General features: G+C 37.0%; 1 protein-coding gene across 1 annotated transcript in view; it reads left to right on the top strand.

Moving 5' to 3' along the window:
- LOC149064569 (neural cell adhesion molecule 1-like) overlaps positions 1-20,929 on the top strand; it is a 141,582-nt gene that overhangs the window by 114,622 nt on the left and 6,031 nt on the right. The window contains exons 6-14 of the mRNA XM_089254812.1: positions 777-1,067; positions 4,041-4,337; positions 4,505-4,813; positions 8,240-8,368; positions 11,896-11,920; positions 12,889-12,980; positions 13,433-13,572; positions 15,020-15,127; positions 17,609-17,905. Of these exons, the coding sequence (XP_089110938.1) occupies positions 777-1,067; positions 4,041-4,337; positions 4,505-4,813; positions 8,240-8,368; positions 11,896-11,920; positions 12,889-12,980; positions 13,433-13,572; positions 15,020-15,127; positions 17,609-17,659 (1,442 nt within the window). The 3' untranslated portion in view covers positions 17,660-17,905. The remainder of the gene's footprint in view (positions 1-776; positions 1,068-4,040; positions 4,338-4,504; positions 4,814-8,239; positions 8,369-11,895; positions 11,921-12,888; positions 12,981-13,432; positions 13,573-15,019; positions 15,128-17,608; positions 17,906-20,929) is intronic.

Below are 20,929 nucleotides of genomic sequence, written 5' to 3'. Positions count from 1 at the left end.
GGGGAGGAGAGCAAGTAATTCCAATGAAGTTTTGCGTTACCAACCTTCAAAAAGCATTTAAGTTAACAGAAATTAAAAAAAAATTCATTCGCTATTTCATTTTTTAAATGAAAATGTTTAATTATTTTAATGTTTTGCTGTCTTTGGAGAAGGGGAGCACAGGTCCCTTATACCACCCTACCGCTTATGCTTCTCTCTTAACAGGAAAATATCTCAAAAAGAAGAGCCGATAAAACGTTTTCATGGTGATATTCGTGTTCAGCAGGTCAAAATCATTCAAACTTGTATACATTTTCATATCGAACGCAATTTCATTATTGTCCAGTGAATTACTCTATAAAACAGGAGAGAAACAGCGTTGCGGTACTGCCCCTGCTGCCACCTATCAAATAAAAACAAAACTATTTGTTATAATTCCTTATGTATATAATATTGGGGGGGGGGGGACACATTGTCAAATCAATATCTCTCACTCGATTTCCTTTCCTATAATGTCTTTTCTGAAGTGCTTAAGGCCGAAACACACTACACTGACTTCACGTAGAGTGACGAAGTGTGTTTCGGCCTTTAGTCTTTCGCACGTTTTGTTCTTCGTAACAACATGCACTTTTAAATCCCATATAAAATTGATATGATACTTGAAAAGATCGTTCGTGTGTTGAATTTGACAATTAAGTTCTGAATTACAGAAATTAGCATTTTATATATTTATTTTCTCTGTTTCCAATTCATGGCATTAAACAAATTAGTAGAATTACTCGTTCATGGTTTTTCAGATTCTCCTCGATTGAAGGTGACGCTCGATCCGGTGGATGCCGTGATGGAGAGAAGCGAGGTGGTGATAATGTGCTCGATTCAAGCGAATCCTCCCATCAAAAGCTTGGAATGGCTACTGGACGGAAAATCGGTAGAAAAATTACCCATATTAAGTTTAGATCAACGCACTGCACAGAACCGGACTCTAGTTCTACCGTCAGTCGGGCCCGAAAACCACGGCAGCTACCAGTGCGCTGCTTCGAACGCCGAAGGACGCTCCATCAGTGAACCTGTCACCTTGCGGATACTCTGTAAGCGCATTTTTCATTTTCGCAAACAAAAATATTCGATTCTTAGTAGAGATGACTACATGTCACCAAATAAAACGTCGCGTGTTTTCAAAAGCAAACACGTGTCGTGCTTGCTATTAGAAGTGTCAAACACATCGTCAAGAAGAATCGAGCTACGCATCAATGGAAGTCTTCAACTTATTCTTGCGAAATTGTCGTCTTTGGTCCATGCTTCCTTGCACTCCACAAAAAAATATGGTACATCTAATTCTCTCTACCACCCCACAAAAAGCTTGCAAATATATAATTTTCAAGACACCCTGTATAAGTGGCCATGGCACAGGCATTCAACAATAGAAAACACGTGATCTAGATCAGTGCTCTTCAACTTTTTCACGATTGCGAACTGGTTGGAGTAATTGACCAATTTCGCTTTGCGGATCGGTGAAAATTATATAAATAATTTGTTAAAAAAATAAACAATGAGACAGATAATTTGACCAAGCAAAAAATGAATACCGTGTAAATGGAAGTGATTTGAAGAGATGGAAGAGAACAATGGAAGAGAACAATGAAAACCAATACCTATAGAGATATAACAGTTAACATTTGAATTTTAAATCTAAAATTATGTAGTAAATTGGGAGATACGTTTCGCGGACATGCGGAAAATTCCCACGGACCAGCGGTTGAGCAACACTGATCTAGATCATATCCACACTTCGTATTCACCCGGGAAAAATAGGCAACCCAGAAAATCATACAACAGCGATGTGTATGGTGTTTCTTTCCAACACATTTATGAATAATTTTCTCTAAAATGTGTTGAAATTACACGAAAATACAAAAAGTTAACACTACGTGCGTTCTAGAGAGCATAATTATGTTTTCCCTTGGAATTCTCCGGAATTTCAGTCACAAAATGGCGGCATTAAATTCTCTCTGGAACTGACTCTTCGTATTCGGGGGGTCTTCTTGTCGGGTGGAAATTGCAAAGTGCTTTAATTAAAAGTAATTGAATTCTGGGGCCAGAGGACGGCTGTTCGTCGCGTTCATTTGGATGTTTCGTGACTGCGATCCCGAGCATTTGACAGAGACATCCGAATCGTTTGTGGTGACGTATCCCAAGATTTCCTTGGAGGAAGCCGGACGAAAAAAAAAAGGGATAGCGGACAGGACGAGCTGCCACAAAAGAATTCCACCTCATCGGATACCGAGTGAATGCATCATTCACTAATAGAAACAACAACATATAAACAAAAAACCCTTAGAAGGAAGCATAAATTTCTATAATTCATTCACTGCATGAATTAACTGGGGACCTACAGTTAAAATACGAACCCACGTTCTGTACAGCCGAGGGCTGGAACGTGAACTACTGCAAAGTGGCTGGCAAATGTACTTTCATGGACATTGAACGGAATTTTGGCAATGAATATTTGAATGCTGTTTGCGAAAAGAAAAATCCTTCTCTCACACGAAAAAAAAAATTTGGTTCAAATTTTTTATGGTTGATAGAAGGCGCTGCAGGAACATATTTGCAAGTAACTGGAAATATGCAACTAACTATCCTATAATATTCGGGTATAATCCTACGATTAATAGCTGATTTCATAAGTTTCTGTTACACTTCCTTAAAGTTTTCATTGCGACATTGACATCTGTGGATAAAACACTGCTGGTGAAGTTGTTAACACCAGTCACACGAATCGCCGCATGAAGCTTTACGAACGTTTCGAACACATAAGAGATTGAATCAGGTCCATAATTCCGTCGTGATTTGTTTTCGTGCAGCGCCCTCTATCGACAAAAATCCCCACTATTTTTTCTGTATTTGAAAATTCCCTCTATAATAAAAAGAAATTTCCCCAAATGCATTCAAATTTTTCAATTCTTTAAACTTTTATGAATTTTTAAACTATTTATGACTTCATGGGATGCTCTGTAGGTCTATACGGCTTTAATTTGAGGCCCCCAAACTTACGGGGTACTAGGTAGTAATGAGGCAGAGTGTATTATCGATATTTAGGGTGCCCAAGAACACTATGGCTAAAATAAGAAGGGGTACATGTTTCTTTCTCGCAAACTGCATTCAAACAAACCCATTCCTTCCAACTTTTATGAATTTTTAAACCATTTACGTATTTATGAGACACCCTGTATTTTAGAGCTCAGTTCATACAGGGTAATCAGCGAATAAGCCCTTATTTCAAAATTAAATATCTCTACAACAAAGATCAATAGAATTATGCGGTAAACGGTACGTTTATTAGCAAAACTGTAAGAATGTTGTACAGAAATTTCGAAAATTTAGTTTTTTTTTAATTTTTTAAAATTTAAAAAAAAAAAAACTGGAGATTTTGGGGTTCCGAAAATCCTCATTTGTGTGAAGAGAAACCACTGCATTCGCCTAAAGTTACTGCATGGGCTGCGGTATGCGCCAGAGGCATTATCGGCCCCTTCTTCGTGCGAGAAACGATTACTACTGAACGTTACGTTACGATTTTGGAACAATTTGTCAGCACACATGGCACATACCGCAGCCCATGCAGTGACTTTAGGCGAATGCAGTGGTTTCTCTTCACACAAATGAAGATTTTCGAAACCCCAAAATCTCCAGTTTTTTTTTTTGTTTTTTTTAAATTTTAAAAAATTTAATAAAAACGAAATTTTCGAAATTTCTGTACAACATTCTTACAGTTTTGCTAATAAACGTACCGTTTACCGCATAATTCTATTGATCTTTGTTGTAGAGATATTTAATTTCGAAATAAGGGCTTATTCGCTGATCACCCTGTATCATGCCTCCAGTAAAAATAAGTGCGGCAGTTGTGTTTTGATTGATATGGTTTCTAAAATCTGCGCCTGTTTTCATTGTTATTTTTTAATCCTATTTTTCATGAGTGTAAAAGAAATGTTGTGTTTGATTCTTGTGTATAAAAAAACAAAATTGGTGGTGGATTCGTATAAAACATCACTTGATTTCAATTTCAGATTCACCGAAGTGTGAATCCGTGAGCAGTAGAATATATGGTGTGGGCAAGACAGAATCGGTGAGCGTCACTTGCGAGGTCAACGCGTACCCTGCTGAGGTGACTTTCTTTTGGATGTTGAACAACTCGTACGTGTCGTCTTCCGTGATTCCGACCTCGCACTATTCCACCAACGAAACCAAGAGCGTCATCACCGTATCGCCCAGGACACCCGAAGACTACGGAATACTTTACTGCTGGGCAACAAACTCCGTCGGGAAACAGAAGGTGCCCTGTTCTTTCAGGATCGTACCTGCAGGTGAGACTGAAATGCTCTTTACTCAAGCAAACTTAAGGGGAAACGCGGGTATCAATCGCCACGAAACACCATGTTTCGGCGTATACGATTGACATACATGGTCATGAAATCCATTTGTCCCGACGTAGTCAGTGTGTACTATATTTCACTTTTTTTATATATCGTAGGTCCCCCGGAAGAAGTGCACAACTGCCAGATAAGTAATCGTACGGCGCAATGCTTGAGTGTGGAATGCGAAGCTAGTGAAAACGGTGGCATGAACCAAATCTTTCACTTGGAGATCTACGTTGCAAAAAATAAATTATTTTTCTCGAATCGTACAACAAAAATTTTACCCCAGTTTTCCGTTTGCGGACTTCCCGGAGATAAGGAGCTCGTGGTCGTTGTCTACGCGACAAACAGCCGAGGGAAAAGCAAGCAGGTCGTCATCCAAGTGGATAGGCTGGACAATGAAGCCAGAGACGCCGCGTCAACTGGTAAGTCATATCGATCGCTCATTCAATGTTTGTAAAAAAACAAATTCGGTTCTAATCTGACGGTTGTTTTTTTCTTCACTCGATCTCTGAAGAGATCCGGCTCTTTTATAGACGATTCTTGACGAACTACACATATCTTTTGAATGGATTCATCATTTAACCATTTTAAAATTTCCCTCATGCACATTATGATTGTCCCTGTGGAAATCACTAAACCACTCACAGGACAAAATAAAATGTTACGCAATCAGGTTCCTTGATTGAATCTTTTTACACAATCAAATAAATTCACTGACCCCCATCATGTCAGTATGTTGTTAGGTCGAAGAAACCTCAACATCTCTCCCGCAGGATATGTCTCTGATATGCTGATATTCTGTTGATTCAACCCTGTCGAAATAACCTCGACAAAGTTTGACTGAATAGTCATGAATTGTTTCAATTCAGATCTTTCATTATGTCAAGATTTCTGATAAACCGTTGTGCCCGGTATATCACCGAAGTATTTTATTTCGTTGTGCTTGTAATTGTTTGATGCCAGAAGGTTTTTTTTTGTGGAAAAACATAGTTCTGCATAGCTCATATTTGGTCTAATAACTGACTTGTATGTAATGGGTTTTGTTTTTGAGGCTGAGTGCAGAGCGTGAATAACAGACTCTGTGTAGAAGGCCTGCAGCCTTAGCATTTGGAACAAAAAGTGTACAAAAAAAATACGTAATAACAAACCAATATTAGCGCTTAAGGCAGCTAGAATATATAATATGCTAAATAGAAACGCAACGAAGATGAAATTTGAAAGCAAATAGCTTAGTGCAAAAATTAAATCAGAAAGTAATTTAAAATATTCAGTCGAAACAAAATAGAAAAAAACCATCTCTGCATTTTATTAAATAACAAGTAATAGAGCCGCTTCCGACACAGGCTCGTTAATTAGTGACTTCAACACAATCATACATATAGCAATAATCATAAACTTCGAAATAACCAAAATCAACAACAATACCAGCTTTGTGATCCATGAGACTGTTTTTCAAAATTAGCGAAACCAGTGACGCAATAAGTGCATTTATAACAGGGCTGTTAGTGGAGTTCTACGACGGATCTAGGCAGGCTCTGTGAATCAGGTTCGGGTCATGATCCATAACTCAATAATCCCTGACTGTAAATGGATTTAAACGAGCCACCTCTGAAGCCCCTGCGACCCAAGTTTGGGTCGTGTCCATGCACCAAAATGACGGGGGGAACACCACAGACAATAATATATATATAACCAATCTTTCGAGGAATCTTGTATTAACAAGTGGAAAGGGCATTTCTAAGTACATGCGGCCATCATTTCATACTTTCCTTTTAATTTTACGGGGGGGGGCAGAACTTTATTGCTTTTCAGCATGATAATGCACCCCTGCATACGTTCAAAACTCCGAAAACCTGCTTCAGAATTAAAAATGCGACACTCTGCTGAACCATCGATGAATCCTGATCTCAGTCATATAGAAAGTGAGTGGAGCATTAAGTCTACTCCAAAAGACTGCAGTTCAGCTCCGCGAACACCTTGAAATATGCCATAACTGAAACTGAATAATAGAATTTAAAAAATCCTACAAAGTTTAGTTCTTTCAATGGAAGATCGCTTGTTTGATGTCGTTTGGAATAACATAATAGAAAAATTATCATATATTTTATTATATTATATTATCAAACATCATTATATTGAATAACGTGTTTGTGAAAAATTATAATGTATTTGGTTATTCTACAAACTTCTCTTTTGGGAAAACCTTCATTTCTTTTAGTTTCATATTTTTGCTTAAATATGTTTTTTTCTTTCAAATGAGTTGTCGAATGCCAATCACATCTGGCTTGTAATAAAATATTTTTCACACATTCATGCATCCATGTCCACTCATCTAGAAAACAACTTTTTTGAGATTTCATAAACTTTCGGTACAAAGTGTACATTCACGTTCTTCAACGTTATTTTTTTTTCTTTTCGTGCGTGAAGCACCACATGCTTACATTTTTGTGGAAATTTTATTCTCATCATAAATCTCTTCTTCGTCGTCTGAAAAGACCAAACACAAAGCTTCAGAAAAAGCTGATCCCCTACATGCTCTGTCGATGCCCCTAAGTAGACGGACTTATTTTATGACCACTTCTCTCTTGTTAAAAGTTTATATAAATTTGTAATTCCGATGAGCTTCGTCGATAAAAGCGCGATTACAATATCTCAGGTTTTATTCCAAAATAATTCAGATTTTGAAAGCAACATATCATCTGATTTTTGACGTTGACGATGATAAATGTTAATTCTAACTTCATGGGGTAACGTACACTAAGCAGAAGAGAGTGTTTCATTCATTTAATTTAACAAAAGAGGAAGAAGATCTAAAAAGAACGACCTGGTGTCACAAACCATGATTTTCAACATCTGTTTCATTATAACGTCGTATTGATCTGCAAAAGCTTTCAAAAAGCTACATTTTTTCTTTTAGTTACGTTCGCGATGGAGAAAAAACATATCTCTACGTAATTCGTAGAGATAGGATTTTTCGCCGTCGACTCACTTTAGTTTTCTCATTTCTGTCGAAACTCAATGTCACCGCAAAGAGATCTTCGATCTGTATGTTATGTCCGACTAAAACAGGGTTTATTTCACTTTTTTTAGCCATGACCCAAAGCCAACATTGAACATCGGAGGACCGGACACATCCTACTCCGCATTTCTCAGAGAAATACCCAAGCGTTCCCGAAGGATGGATGTGTCTGGAAATTTTATTAAATAACAAGTAATAGAGCCGCTTCCGACACAGGCTCGTTGATTAGTGACTTCAACACAAAAATACATATAGCAATAATCATAAACTTCGAAATAACCAAAATCAACAACAATACCAGCTTTGTGATCCATGAGACTGTTTTTCAAAATTAGCGAAACCAGTGACGCAATAAGTGCATTTATAACAGGGTTGTTAGTGGAGTTCTACGACGCATCTAGGAAGGCTCTGTGAATCAGGTTCGGGTCATGATCTATAACTCAATAATCCCTGACTGAAATGGATTTAAACGAGCCACCTCTGAAGCCCCTGCGACCCAAGTTTGGGTCGTGTCCATGCACCAAAATGACGCGCAGTTTCGAGACACATAATTTTTGGGATTCATTCTACGTCTCAAAAACACAAACAACGAATACAGTTTCTGAATCTAAAGTTTTTATACTTGGTTCCACTCACACGCGCACGGATACTAAGAGAAATTGACAATGAAATAAGCAAGGTGAACCAACCGCATACGAACTCACAAATGTGCGCCGGCAGATGTCATAATTGTACGGGAGACCTAATCTTGCGTAATATATCAGTACATTACCCGTGCTTTTCAAAGACTTACTCGATTTATTGGGTTTCTTTGTTGCTGTTTTTTTAGTTGATGCAGACGTCACCGGAATAGTGAGTGTGATTCTGGGAATCGTGATCGGCGCTGCCGTTGTTTCTCTCATGCTTTGCTCACTGACATTGATTATCGTAAAATTGCACAAGAGGAATGCTCAAGAAGGTAATACGAATAAATTCTATAACATTTTTTCCCCATTAGAAGATCATTAATTTTCCGTTCGGGAAAATGCCAAATCGGCAAAACACGTTGTGCGAGATGAATAATGTCTGTATCTTCAAATTTCTGACGGAGATTTTTCGCTACGGGTACATTTTCCACAATCGTGGGTGCTATTTTTTTTACTGTATAATGACACAGATATGAACAGTGTCAAGTCCGAGCATGTAAAATTTAATGGCATTTGCGTTGCGTTCAATATTACCACTTCCCTACTACACATTTTTTTTTCGCCAAAAATATTCAAACTGTAAAATACGGCGTAATTCATTGGAATTTTTTAGAAATTTTGATGCTTTTGTAAAAAGTGACGCAGTTTTTGTACAATATCCATAAAAGGTTCACGCCTGAACATCAAAATCTTGCGGAATCAAATCAACAGCTGTAAACACCAATGCTAGAAGTCACAAAAATGCGTTACTACGTCACTAATATATAGGTAAATTTATTGATGACTTTCTAATTGGTCAGTGTTCCTCAACCGCTGGTCCATGGAAATTTCTTGTCTGTTCACAAAACATTTCTCCCAATTTACGTAGCCGCTTCACAATTTTAGATTTAATAAATAAAATGCAGTTTAAACACTGTTTATGTGTTTTTTGCCAGTCCGCAAATTATTCCCTCTGTTTAAAAACTTTTTTGCCGGTCCTCGAATTGTTTCTTTTATTTATGTAACGTTTTTCCGATCCGCAAATCATTTCCTTTATTTATGCCCGTAAATTAATTTATTAATTTTTTCAATTCAGATTTATTAATCCGCAAATTTTCGTTTTAAAAATTCGTTTTTCCGTTTTCTTATTTTTGTATTTTTGAAGGTCTGCAATATATTTCTCTTACCTGTGGACCGGACTTTTGCCGATCGACAAATTATTATTCCTGTTTATGTATTTTTTTCGGTTCACAATTTTTTTTGTCCCATTTCTGTATTTTTTACCAGTCTGGTTATTATTTCTACTATTTATGTATTTTTTGCTGATCCTCAATTTGTTTCTCCTATTTATTTATTTGTTCCGGTCCACTAATTTTTTGTCATATTTGCGTATTTTTCGCCGGTCCTTAAATCGTTTTTCCTATTTATATATTTTTTTGCCAGTTCGCAAACTTTTCTTCCCAATTACATCGATCCGCAAATATTTCCCAGCAATTTTCACCGGTCCGCAGTTGTAAAAAGGTGGAAGAACATTGTAATAGGCAGCATATGCAAAAACTTCGTCAAATCTGGATACAAACGGTTATGCGTTTAACTATTTTATTTCGAATTTATTTTATTCGAAGTCTACATCTACCACCGTTTCCCACCTTAATTATTTAAGAAGTCAAATGTGATTGCCATCGCTCCCCATGCCTCACTTAGGGTTTTGATATCATTCACTAGTATTCATCTACAATTTCGGAAATCAGAAAAGTTCATATCAACCCCAAATCAATGTTTTTCACGGCACATGCAAATGTATTTCAATTATTCTTGTTTGATGAACAATAAGAAAAACTTTATATTATTTCAGAAGAAAAACACAAAGGACGGAGCGAAAAAAAAGTAGATCCCATATTTAGGGAATGAACAAAAAATTCGACTTTCGAGGTTGAGCAAAAGGAACGAATTCTAAAACAGTGTTGGCACAAAGAAGAGAATGGGAAAGGGAATGTAAGGAATTCACAAAGAAAATATGTACGTATAAAAATCGAAAAAAGAATGTACAGTCGAAACTTTTGCTCGAATAGTAAATATGATTATTCAGGGGTAAGAAACTCCCTTTTTAAAAGGAAGAAAAAAAATCCGTTTTTGTTGCAATCTTTTGTGTCGCACGTTCCGAGTGTTTCTTGTTCTTGTTTCTCGTTAACGATCGTTTTCATCGGAGCCTCTTCTCTTCTCTTTACCGCAGTATTATAAAATTTTTGAATTTTATGGAAAACGAAAAGAGGCGAAAGAAACTAACGGTTATATCTTTGCTTCTCCAACACCTTCTGATGGTGGTTTCATTTCTCTTGTTTTGTAAGTGCGCGGTGTTTCTTGTTTGTTCTCACTGCTTTGTTATTCCTGTTTTTTTAGTCCTTTATATTAGTGGTGCGAAAACCGTGGGTCACACCCCCTCCCCCCCGAAACTGCACAATGCATTTATTAAGCTGAGCTAATTACCATGTATCATACAATGTAATTTCATCAAATTCTACTTGTACAATAATCACCATATCGGCTCCGTCATACCAGAATCACCAATGTGTAATGTCCTTGCAAAAAAAAAAAAAAAAAAACGTGGGAAATGACGTTTGAATGTTTACGCTACCCATATTACTTTATGGAAGTTATTTTCCTAAAATGTTTTGTAACGTGTGTTTTAATACGGACACACATCCGCGTTCCAGGCACAACTTAGATAGCAAAACAAGGTATCCAAGCAGCGGGTAAAAAAAAAGAAAATTAGTACATTCGTGCTTCTGGTGCATGCCGCGGACGATATCAAGTTAGATTTTTACAGGGTGACTTAGAGAGAATCATCCAATTTCAAAATTCTATATTTCTTAAAAACTAAAGACGTAGAATAGAATGACGAGTAATACGTGAATATACGGGGGAAAATGTGTCTACGTTTTATGAACAATTTCTGTTAATAGTCGATTTCAAATATAGAATTATTTTGAAATCGGATGATTCTTTCTTAATCACTCTGTATACGAAAATCAAGGACCGTACTCCTCGCTACACTTCCATCTTGCATAAGGGATACTAAGTCCATAAAAAAAACAAAGTAAATATTTATATGATATTAAAAAAAGTGAATATCTTTGGAAATCAATATCACCTAATTAAAATCGAAACAAGCGTTCCGGAAAGTATTTTCGGGACCGTTTATTTATTACTGCCAAAAAATCGTAGTGCCCCGGAAAACTGGGACATATGGTCAGCCTATGTAGAGATCGCCTATAGTTGCATTCTAAATATGTACATCATCGAGAATATATCACGAATATATCACTCTAAAGACTCACTTTGTATGGAAATGAATGAAAATCAGGTCAGATTTAATTACAGAAGGGAGTATATATAAGTAGAGTTGGGAGTTGTAGCTGTTTTGTTATTTGTAGAGGCATTTCCCACTGTTCTCATGGCGTACATAACTCAAAAATTCAATTTTCTGAATTATTTTTTTGAACTGGGCCATCGATAAATAGTGCTTCACGCCAATTGGCCAGTTGAAGATACGAAATGTAAGCCCAAGTTCTAATAGAACCATACCATATCGTGTTGTATTGCATCTGAGAAAAAACCGATAACATATTAGATAATAACTGATATGTCTTTCATGTAAATGTGTACTTAAATATCTGGAAATATCTATCTTTCCACAGCATTAGTCGAAGTTATTTATGTGTATAGAGTAATATAAAACAGACTATGGTAATCATTCGTACACAAATGAATTCATGAAGTGAACACAACCATGTTGAATGCATTTCGTTTTTTGTTTCAGGTTCCCTGAACATGGAAATTGAAAAGTAAGTTTTGTAGAATAATATTGAAAAATGTGTGATTTTATATGCTTTATACATGTATAAACAACGTTATGTTGCTTTATGGATTTAATAAGCTGGTTATCGAATTATTTTACGATTATCAAGTATGCCAAGCTGTTAATGCTCGAAATATTTTTCGATTTTTTTTCCTGCACAAAATTTTAAATCTGATATCTCAAGATAAAACTTTTCTTCATTTTACACGACTTTTTACATTTAAATTAATTCGTTTCCCGACCGATGAGATTATCGTTGAAAGCTTTGGAGAAAATAGCTTCTCTTTCCTCTTCCACCCCCCCCCCCTTTCCCCTGTCATGAAAACGCTCGGTTTAATGTTCTATAGATAGAAAACCGATTAGATATTTTCCTTCGTTTCAGCCAACCATAGTCCAACGTATCATCAGATCTTGATTAAATACCGTCCTTCCAACTGATCATAGAGCCAACCTATATGCCATTAAGCAGGGTATGAACGATGCAGAATGCCGATAGATCGAGGATCAATTGATTTCTTACAGAATGACACATCTAACACGTACCTAGACATCCTTCCGTCTTCTATGGCCGAGGTACTGAGACGTTCAGGGGTGATTTTTTGAGACTTGGCGGAGGTACGCCATTTATCTTTTCCGGGAGGAAATTAATCTTAGATTTAGTGAAGGGGGGGGGGAGTTCTCTTTGTTTCTGTATTTTCCGGCTTCGGACTCGTGGACTGCGATTCCTCTTTCACGACAGAAAAAAATTGAGCATCATCGTATTTTTATTATTGAAAACTGTCTAAAACCCAAGTTCAACTGAAGTGAAGTCTGGATAAAATAATAACAATTTATACTTATACGAGTTTCCAACCCATTGGGAAACTTTATCTGTAAAATCAATTGAAGTGTTTTATTTCTCGTTTTATCTATTATTTTTCATCGTCTCTTATTTTCCATTGGATATCTTTGCAGATCTGACGCGGAGCTGATGAAAGAATTCAAGATCTCGTCTGTTCCCAACAATCAGGGCCCAGATATAATTCCTGAAAAAAGGTTCTTCAAAGGTAACAACATTTCTCTTTCTGTCTTTTGCTAGGATGCGAATCGGAAATTATTCTATGGATGGTACGAAACAATATATATTAACGGGAATTCACGAAGCGCCCTATCACCATGAAACGAATGTTCACTTATTAACCGTAATTATCTGGGAGTGTTTCATTACAGAATACGAGTATTAATTAACCCGAACATATACGAATTTCGTTACTTATGTGGTCATATCTTACTCCATTAAATGCATTTTTTTCACCAGTTACGAAATAATATGGATGTTGTCGCTGGTAGAGATTTCGTAAAATCATTATTTTTTTTATGTGAATTATCTTTAAAAATAATTATTTTTTATTCTAACCTATTGGAAACAAAAATATCTTAATAAAACGTAGAGATACTGTATAATCCGCTTTGAAAATGATAGTTTTTTTTCATTGACTTTTATTTCGATGCATTTCAGACAGGCCGGAGTCATCGCTGACCGAAAAAGCTGGCTACGAGGAAGGCCCGAGCACCGTACTTCCCAAAGACAGCGTGTCGTGCAACAAATACTATGAATACCAATCACCTACATATGTCAATAGTTCCGAATTTCTAGCCGTGAGTACTTTTCCTTTACAATTCCTGTTCCATTTCCATGGTTATACTCACACCTACGAATGCAGTATGCAAATTTGTCTTCCACGGTGGGGATGGTATCAAGGATTGATGGTTGTTTTATTTATTAATTGTTATGATACATAATCATTCGTCTTCATTTTGAGTCCTTACAAACCGGATGTCCCATCTTTTGAGTTTTTTGGTTCATATTTTATAATAGAAAACTGTTGTTGGCCACCTTAAAATAGTATTAAGGACGATAGCTGATGAAAACGAATTCTAACGAAATTGACACGTTTAAAAAGAAATACGATAAACATATTGGGATAAATCGAGAAGCTATTGATACTTAGATGAGACAATCGTATTTTTTTATGGGCAGCATATCCATATTTTATCATAATTATTGGTTTTTATTGCTCTTATTGGATTGCTGTATTTTTGATATAGTTTAGATATGTAGTCACCTTTCAAATATTTATGGGCATCTTTTTTCTGCCACCTCGTTGGGCATTTTGTCTGTTGTGGCTTTTGTTTGTGTATTTGAAATTCATTAAAGCTAATTTTACAGTTCTATACACCCGACTGACCGAACCCGGTATTTATATCTATCTTTTTAAAATGAAAAATTTCAATTTGTTGATGTAATGAAAAATTTATTGGTCAGCATTCGTAGTTGTTCTGAATCTCTGTTTGAACACACCGAAAAAATTTACAGTCAGACCCGATTGTAACGAGCCTGTTCTTAGCTGGATTTAACGAGCTAATTTGTTTGGTACAATGCTAATTGCACGGCAACTTTGTCGCTTTTAGCGAGCAGGTTTTCGCGGTATCAGCTGGAATTCAGCGAGCAATTTGAAAGAGAAACTCGAAATGTGTTCAAAAATAAGAGATAGTGAGAAATAAATACAAGAACCACAGCAAACTATTTGAGATTCTTTTGCCTCTCTCTCTCATAATATGGAGATAATAAAATTCACAAGGGATAAATGTCAATCAAGTGATTCAACAGAAGGCCTATCACCCTATAAAGTCAGTCATCAATGTGTATGGGCAGCAGCACTTCGTCTAGAAGAGAAGGGTTGAGGATGAGGATGTGAAACGAAAATAAGAAAAAGACTAATCAGAATTTCAATAAAAATGTCTAATATTCAATCCTATCTTAGCTTCCAAATACAAACTCCCCGTGTTTGAGCGGAATTTTTCCTTCCTTGTGTGTTGTATTATTTATTTATTTCTGGGAAGGGGGATTTGCCCCCAAAAAATAAATAAAAAAGTTAACCAAAAATAAAGCTGTAACTTTGGCGGGGCACCAGATTTAACAAGCATTTTCGCTGAAAACGAATTCCTCGTTATAAGCGGGTCCGACTGTATTCGGTATATATAATTTGTCTCTTTTCTGTTATTTTTTTCTTAAGTTGATTTATTTGTGTTCTATATGTTGCAGGGACCTCAGACAATGAGGCTACATCCATCGGCGGATGGCGATAACAGGCACGACAACGGTGTGGTTGTTGAAACGCCTTTGATATCCAGCATACCGCTTGCAGCTCAAGTAAGTCGATCGCTGCATTAAAATATTTAAAAAAAAAGAAAAAATTATTGTTGTAAGTCAATTTCTCGAACTTTGTGGGTATCGACCACTTCTTCGGTTATTCTCCGAATTTAAAAAGCTGAATTTTTTTCCTTAATTTTTTATTTTACGTTTTTCCTAATTCCAATCTACACTGCTGCTCAAAAGTTAAGCATCAAATAGAATATTCATCACAGCGGCGGACAGCAAAATCGAAAAGCCACCACATCTGCACGCGTTGCAGGCGGACAGGGTGCGTGCACACTGGGCCAATACGGTAAGCGATAGAACCTGCAATTCCACACGGATTAGTTACATACCTGAACCTCATATTTTTTAACCCATCCGTGTCGAGTTGCGGGTTGTATCGCTCATCGTATCGGTTCGGTGTGGCAAATGTCCAAGTGGAAACTACCACGCAGCAAAAAAATATGCACAATAAGTTTTCATGGTGGCAATGAATTCAATGGTATAGAAATGGTCACGTTCAACTGAATTTTTTGGTTGTGTTGTTGTAAAGGAAATGCCGAATACTCAGATCTTAGAAGGGAAATACATGACATTATTTAAATGATTATATGCGATGGGCAGCTGTAGGACGTCTCGGAACGGACACACAGTCTGAGGTAACACCCAAATTTTCAACGGCTGCATAAAAAAGGTGCCATAAAACCTGCATATAAAATAAAGGCGCGTCCCACGTGGGCTTTCCTTCTTTTTATATTCTAACCCCCACAAACGCACAAACCGGTTCCAACCGTAGTTTCCCTATCAAAATCAAAGAGACGTAACGCACATTAAATCCATAGTCGATTTGCCCTCCCAAGTTTGAGATTCGTTTAGTGCGCTTTGCTTGGCTTGCGATGAAACATTTCATGACCTCTGTACACTTGGATGGTAAATATCAAATCATTCAAAGGCAACGTACAGTGCGCATCTAGACGCGTTTTACGGGTCGGTCACCTGTCGCGTGACTGCCATAAGTAAAGGTTAAACTGGTCTCAAGATTACCTTCAGTTGACCCCCAAAAAATGAATGGGGATAATGTTTTTATGATCAGTCTTGGTCTGTTCAACACAACGACTCCTGGCGGATACGAATGGGCAAAACGCCTGGTATTCGATAGTGAACCCGTAACATGCATGAAATGTACGCCTACAGTAATGGTGATCTGAGGCCTTGACAGAAATTGCTACTAGCACCTAATTGTGTCTTCACCGGTTCCAAGATGGTAGTGCGCTATCAAGATGACAGTCTTGAACTGTATGTTTACCCATTTCTTGAGGTCACGGAACTGATTTTATTTATTTATTTTACATTTTGTTGCCTTCGTCTGAGGGGACTATGTTTCTTTGATTTTAATGAAACTTTCCGGATACACTCATCCTCCGTGAACGCTCCGATATCTCTCCGAGACGGAGAGTTGTGTGTGTTCGGTCTTCAAAGATCAAAGTCACGGAACTTTTGACAGGCCGATCTCCCCGTTAAAATGTCTCGCTATACAGAGCAACGATACAATTATTAAATCACCACACTTCCGTTAGAGTTAGAAAAATTGATGGCAGATGGCAGCACAGTACACATAACAAGCATTACACAGAAACAAAATTACGTTCACTACACCTACACGCACATTCCAACATGTATCAATTCGTTAGAAGTTCCGCAGAGGAATATGGACGAGATGTATGTGCGGTTTAGTAGTAGTCACGGAACTTGATCCCATGTTCATGAATGATAATACAAAGGTGAGCAGAGTTCTTGTAGTCGAACATCGATAATGGTATTATTGATATGGATAGACGTCGTTGAGCCTGTATATCCTGTGACCTATCGGTTAGAAATTCTTCGGAATATGGACTGGGTCGCCGTTTCGGTTAGCCTGTATATCCACTAGAGATGGTTATATTCTATATTGGCCTACCTCCTCTATTGGACTTTTTGTGGCTACGTTTGTGTTCATTTCTGCGGCTATTGTTTGGATTTTGATTTCTTATTTGCTTTGTAACTCGACCTGATCATGTCATTTGCTTCATCTTATGCAGTGCAGCAACTGGATGCTTGGTTAGCCGGGGCAATCACACATTTTGACCCCCCCCCCTCCCCCGTAATGCTGAAAGAGAGATTCAAGGGTGAAATTTGCACTCGCCTCCGTGGGTCTGGTGCCTTGGATGTCAGACACACATGCTTATCCCCCTAATTGCGGCTCTGATGCTATTACCTGTGTAAATGTCTTCGGGGACAAGAAACAAAAACATTTGCTCCCATGAGCATTTTTATTTTTCTTGCTTAACTTTTGAGCACCAGTGTAAATCGTTATGCGGTGTAAATTCGTTATAGTTCCATTTACGTTCAATCACAGACTCAATCATCCATACTTATGATTTCACATCAGGCTCTGTATACGATATTGTGTGTTGGTGCGGCTTTGATGGTAATTCGTTGTTTTTGGTGTCGTTTCAGCAATGGACGGACCAGCGCAAAGAGGGCCTACGGCTTTCGACGCCTGTATGATTAAGCTGTGAATATACAACCCGCGGGGCGAGCGTGCCTTCCCTTTGTCATACTGACCGAACACTTTGATACGGTGGCCAATCAGTATTAAGCATTGATTTCGACGGTCTGGGCGGCCATAATTAGATTTAATTCATCTTTCATTCAATCATCCACTTCTTTCTATGTTTCACTTTAATTCGAAATGCATGGAAACCGTCTCGGCTACACGATTCAAACAGGTGGTGCCTCTCACTTCACCAAAAGGTAGTATTCATTCATTCAATTTACCAAGTACACATGCATAAGCTTTCTGGTTTTCAGTTTGTATAATAAGCGCAATATACTGTATATGATCATATTACTGGAGAGTTTTAAATGTTATATAAGTACAACCATTATAATTACAATAATATTTTTGACTAAATAATTTCAGTTTAATAGAAGTATATTATATGACCTGGTATGTAAGCCAATTAAAAATTTATCAACCATAATGACAAAAAATGTAAAACCCGTATATCAGGATAGTCCGAAAAAAGTGGACAAAAAATGTGCGTACAGTATAACCTGTCTTTAACGGAACTTGTATAAAGTGGAAAACTGTCTTCAACGGAAAAAAATGGTGGTCGATTTCAATGTCCAAGTACACATTAAAAAGCCTGGATTAAACGGAACCTGAGTGTTTGGCGACCAAAATATCATACAAAATGTTAAAGTGCTCCACCGAAATTTTTTACTCAATCTTTGCTTGCAAATGTGAGTTCGTTTCTGCACTTGATTCTGTGGTTTTGATAAGTAATATGTTGTAAAGCAGTTCCTTTCTGAAATTATATTTTTTTCGGAAAAGCAGGCTTTTCCACGGGAGAAATCAGTGTAAGGGTTGAATTTCCAAATAATATGCAAGACTTACAAAATTTTATGCAACCTGTATCCATTCCGTGATCGTAAGTCTAAGCAGGGCCGAAATTAATTAGAAAGAGTCAAAGACCAACTGCCCTGGTGACAGAATTCAGCGGGTAGAAAATCTTAGGTGGTGACAAAAACACCGTTATAAAATCATCGAATTTTACAGTGGTATAGGGGCGCGCAGCAAAATCATGTGCTCTCTTCCCTCACAAAATTTCTAGTTGGCCGCACATCTATATATATATAATTGATTTTCTGTGTGCCTGTATGTGTGTGTATGTTCTCTATACAAATCTACAATTTTAGATCGATCGTTGCCAAATTTTGCATATATACCAAATAGAACCCGACTTGTTACCCGATAACGATAGGCTACTTTAAAATTTTGTCAGAGCAGGGCAAAAAACTGTCGGGCAACAATGGTTTTTGGGCCTCAGCAATTACTTTCGGAACGTTTAGTTTGGTTATCGTGGTTCCCTAGCAATGCGTTTCAGACTTGTATATGCCTTTATAATGGTTTGTCACTTTTTCAATCCTCCCAGTAATGAGAGATTTTTGAGTAGACGTCAGAATCATCATCAGCATCACTTTGAGGGACTGGCAAAAGATGATCCCCATAGAAATCAGTGTTAAAATTGTCGATTTTACTGTAGAAATGCGGAAATTTAGTGGGGTTTTCCGCCACATCAATAATTTTAAAAATTGTATTGAATTCTCGATTTTTGAAATACATTGAGTTCGCTTAGAGATATATACGAAGCCCAAGAGAGAGAGATTAAATATGAAGCAATTAGCCGGACCTACTTTTGAGTTGAATATTCATACAATATATAACATTGATTTCAACTTTTTATTTATATCTTCTCAAGCACGAAAATTAATGTCTCCGTATTGTCTTTTAATATTCAACTGCATAAATTCACATATAGTTTAGTATGTTTTAAAATTAATTATGGGCCCGTAAAGTACATCGAAGAAATTCCACAGCTTTAATTAAGCATTTTTGGAAGCTGAAACAGGCAGATGGATAATTTGAAGTTGAAGGGGAAATCGAAATACCTAGCGTTCCTTAAAAAAGGAAAAAAATATATATATATATCCATTTCTAAGTTTCTTTAAATGAGTCGCGCAGGAAGTCGCCGTATTGGTTAACTTAGACACGGTTTGTATGTCCCTCCAAGAAAGAGGGAGATATCACATGATCCAAAAGGCCTCATTAAAGAAAACCCGGGCAGCGCAGGGTATTATAGCTAGTATACGATGTACAAACCCAACTTAACACGACAGATATTGACGCCCTAATTGAAAATTTTTGAGGAAGTTATAAAAAGAATGTAAATGTCGTTATTTACATTCTTTAAGAAAAACACAGTGTAGGTCAGAATTGTATACAGATGCTGCCAAACCTAACTATGGTACTTAGTAATTAGAGACCAATTATTTATTTATTTTATATATATTTAAAAATTATTTATTTTATCTTCGATTCATTTATTTCTATTTTATTTCAATCACACGATTTTATCGTTACAAAATTTTACACATTATATCAATTGAACCTTTATTAAAAGGAAACCTGTGAAGGAAAAAAAAATCTCGATCCCTTGCGATTCCGTTGAAGACAGGTTTTGGTGTGTGTGTGTGTGCATTGGAAAAAACCATCAAAATCTGTTCCTTCCTCCCATTTCATTCGGCCGAGACAACAAAAAATTTAATGTTTTATGCATTTTAGAGGAACACATATCGTGTGGAGTCATCTTAAAGAATGGGCTCACTTTGGCACTGCCCAGGCGCCTCTTGGTGCATAAAGGGGTCTCCGATAATCTTGCTTAGCAAGTACCATCATTTTTGTTTGCCTTGTATGAGAAATTGATGTATTTCTTCCACCGGGGGTGGGGGGAACTGGTGGTGTTAAGGTAATCCTGCTTTCGCAGGTAAGATGAAACACATTTTAAAAGGCCCCATTCGAGGCAGACTTCCAACGAGAACTCACATAAGCAAGAAATTTCACTTCCAATACATAAAATAGACGGCAACACTTCCGAACACTAAACACGCATTATTCCTCACATCATAGATAGTTTGGGACCATGCATTACATTCTAGCATGCAAAAATTCATTGGAAATATTTTCCACGTGACACATCGTGCAAGTTGAAAGTTTTTGAAAGCTGGTGTTTATATGTAGCTGGTGTATATATGTATGTATAGTTTGTTTATGTACTGCTTCAAAACTCGTCAATTCTACAAGAAGTATTAAAAACAATATGCACAGTGAATACCTGTGTATAAATCATGATTATCTGCACTAGGATTTACTTTACTTGAGATCTGAGTACTCATTCATTTTAATTTTCAGTCGGTTTATTCATGGGAAAATGT

Source organism: Pholcus phalangioides, unplaced genomic scaffold (assembly GCF_987345545.1).
Source record: "Pholcus phalangioides strain wild (caught in Gottingen) unplaced genomic scaffold, Ppha-v1.0 ptg000042l_1, whole genome shotgun sequence".
Taxonomy (NCBI): Eukaryota; Metazoa; Arthropoda; class Arachnida; order Araneae; family Pholcidae; genus Pholcus; species Pholcus phalangioides.
This window is presented reverse-complemented; position numbering and strand designations above follow the sequence as displayed.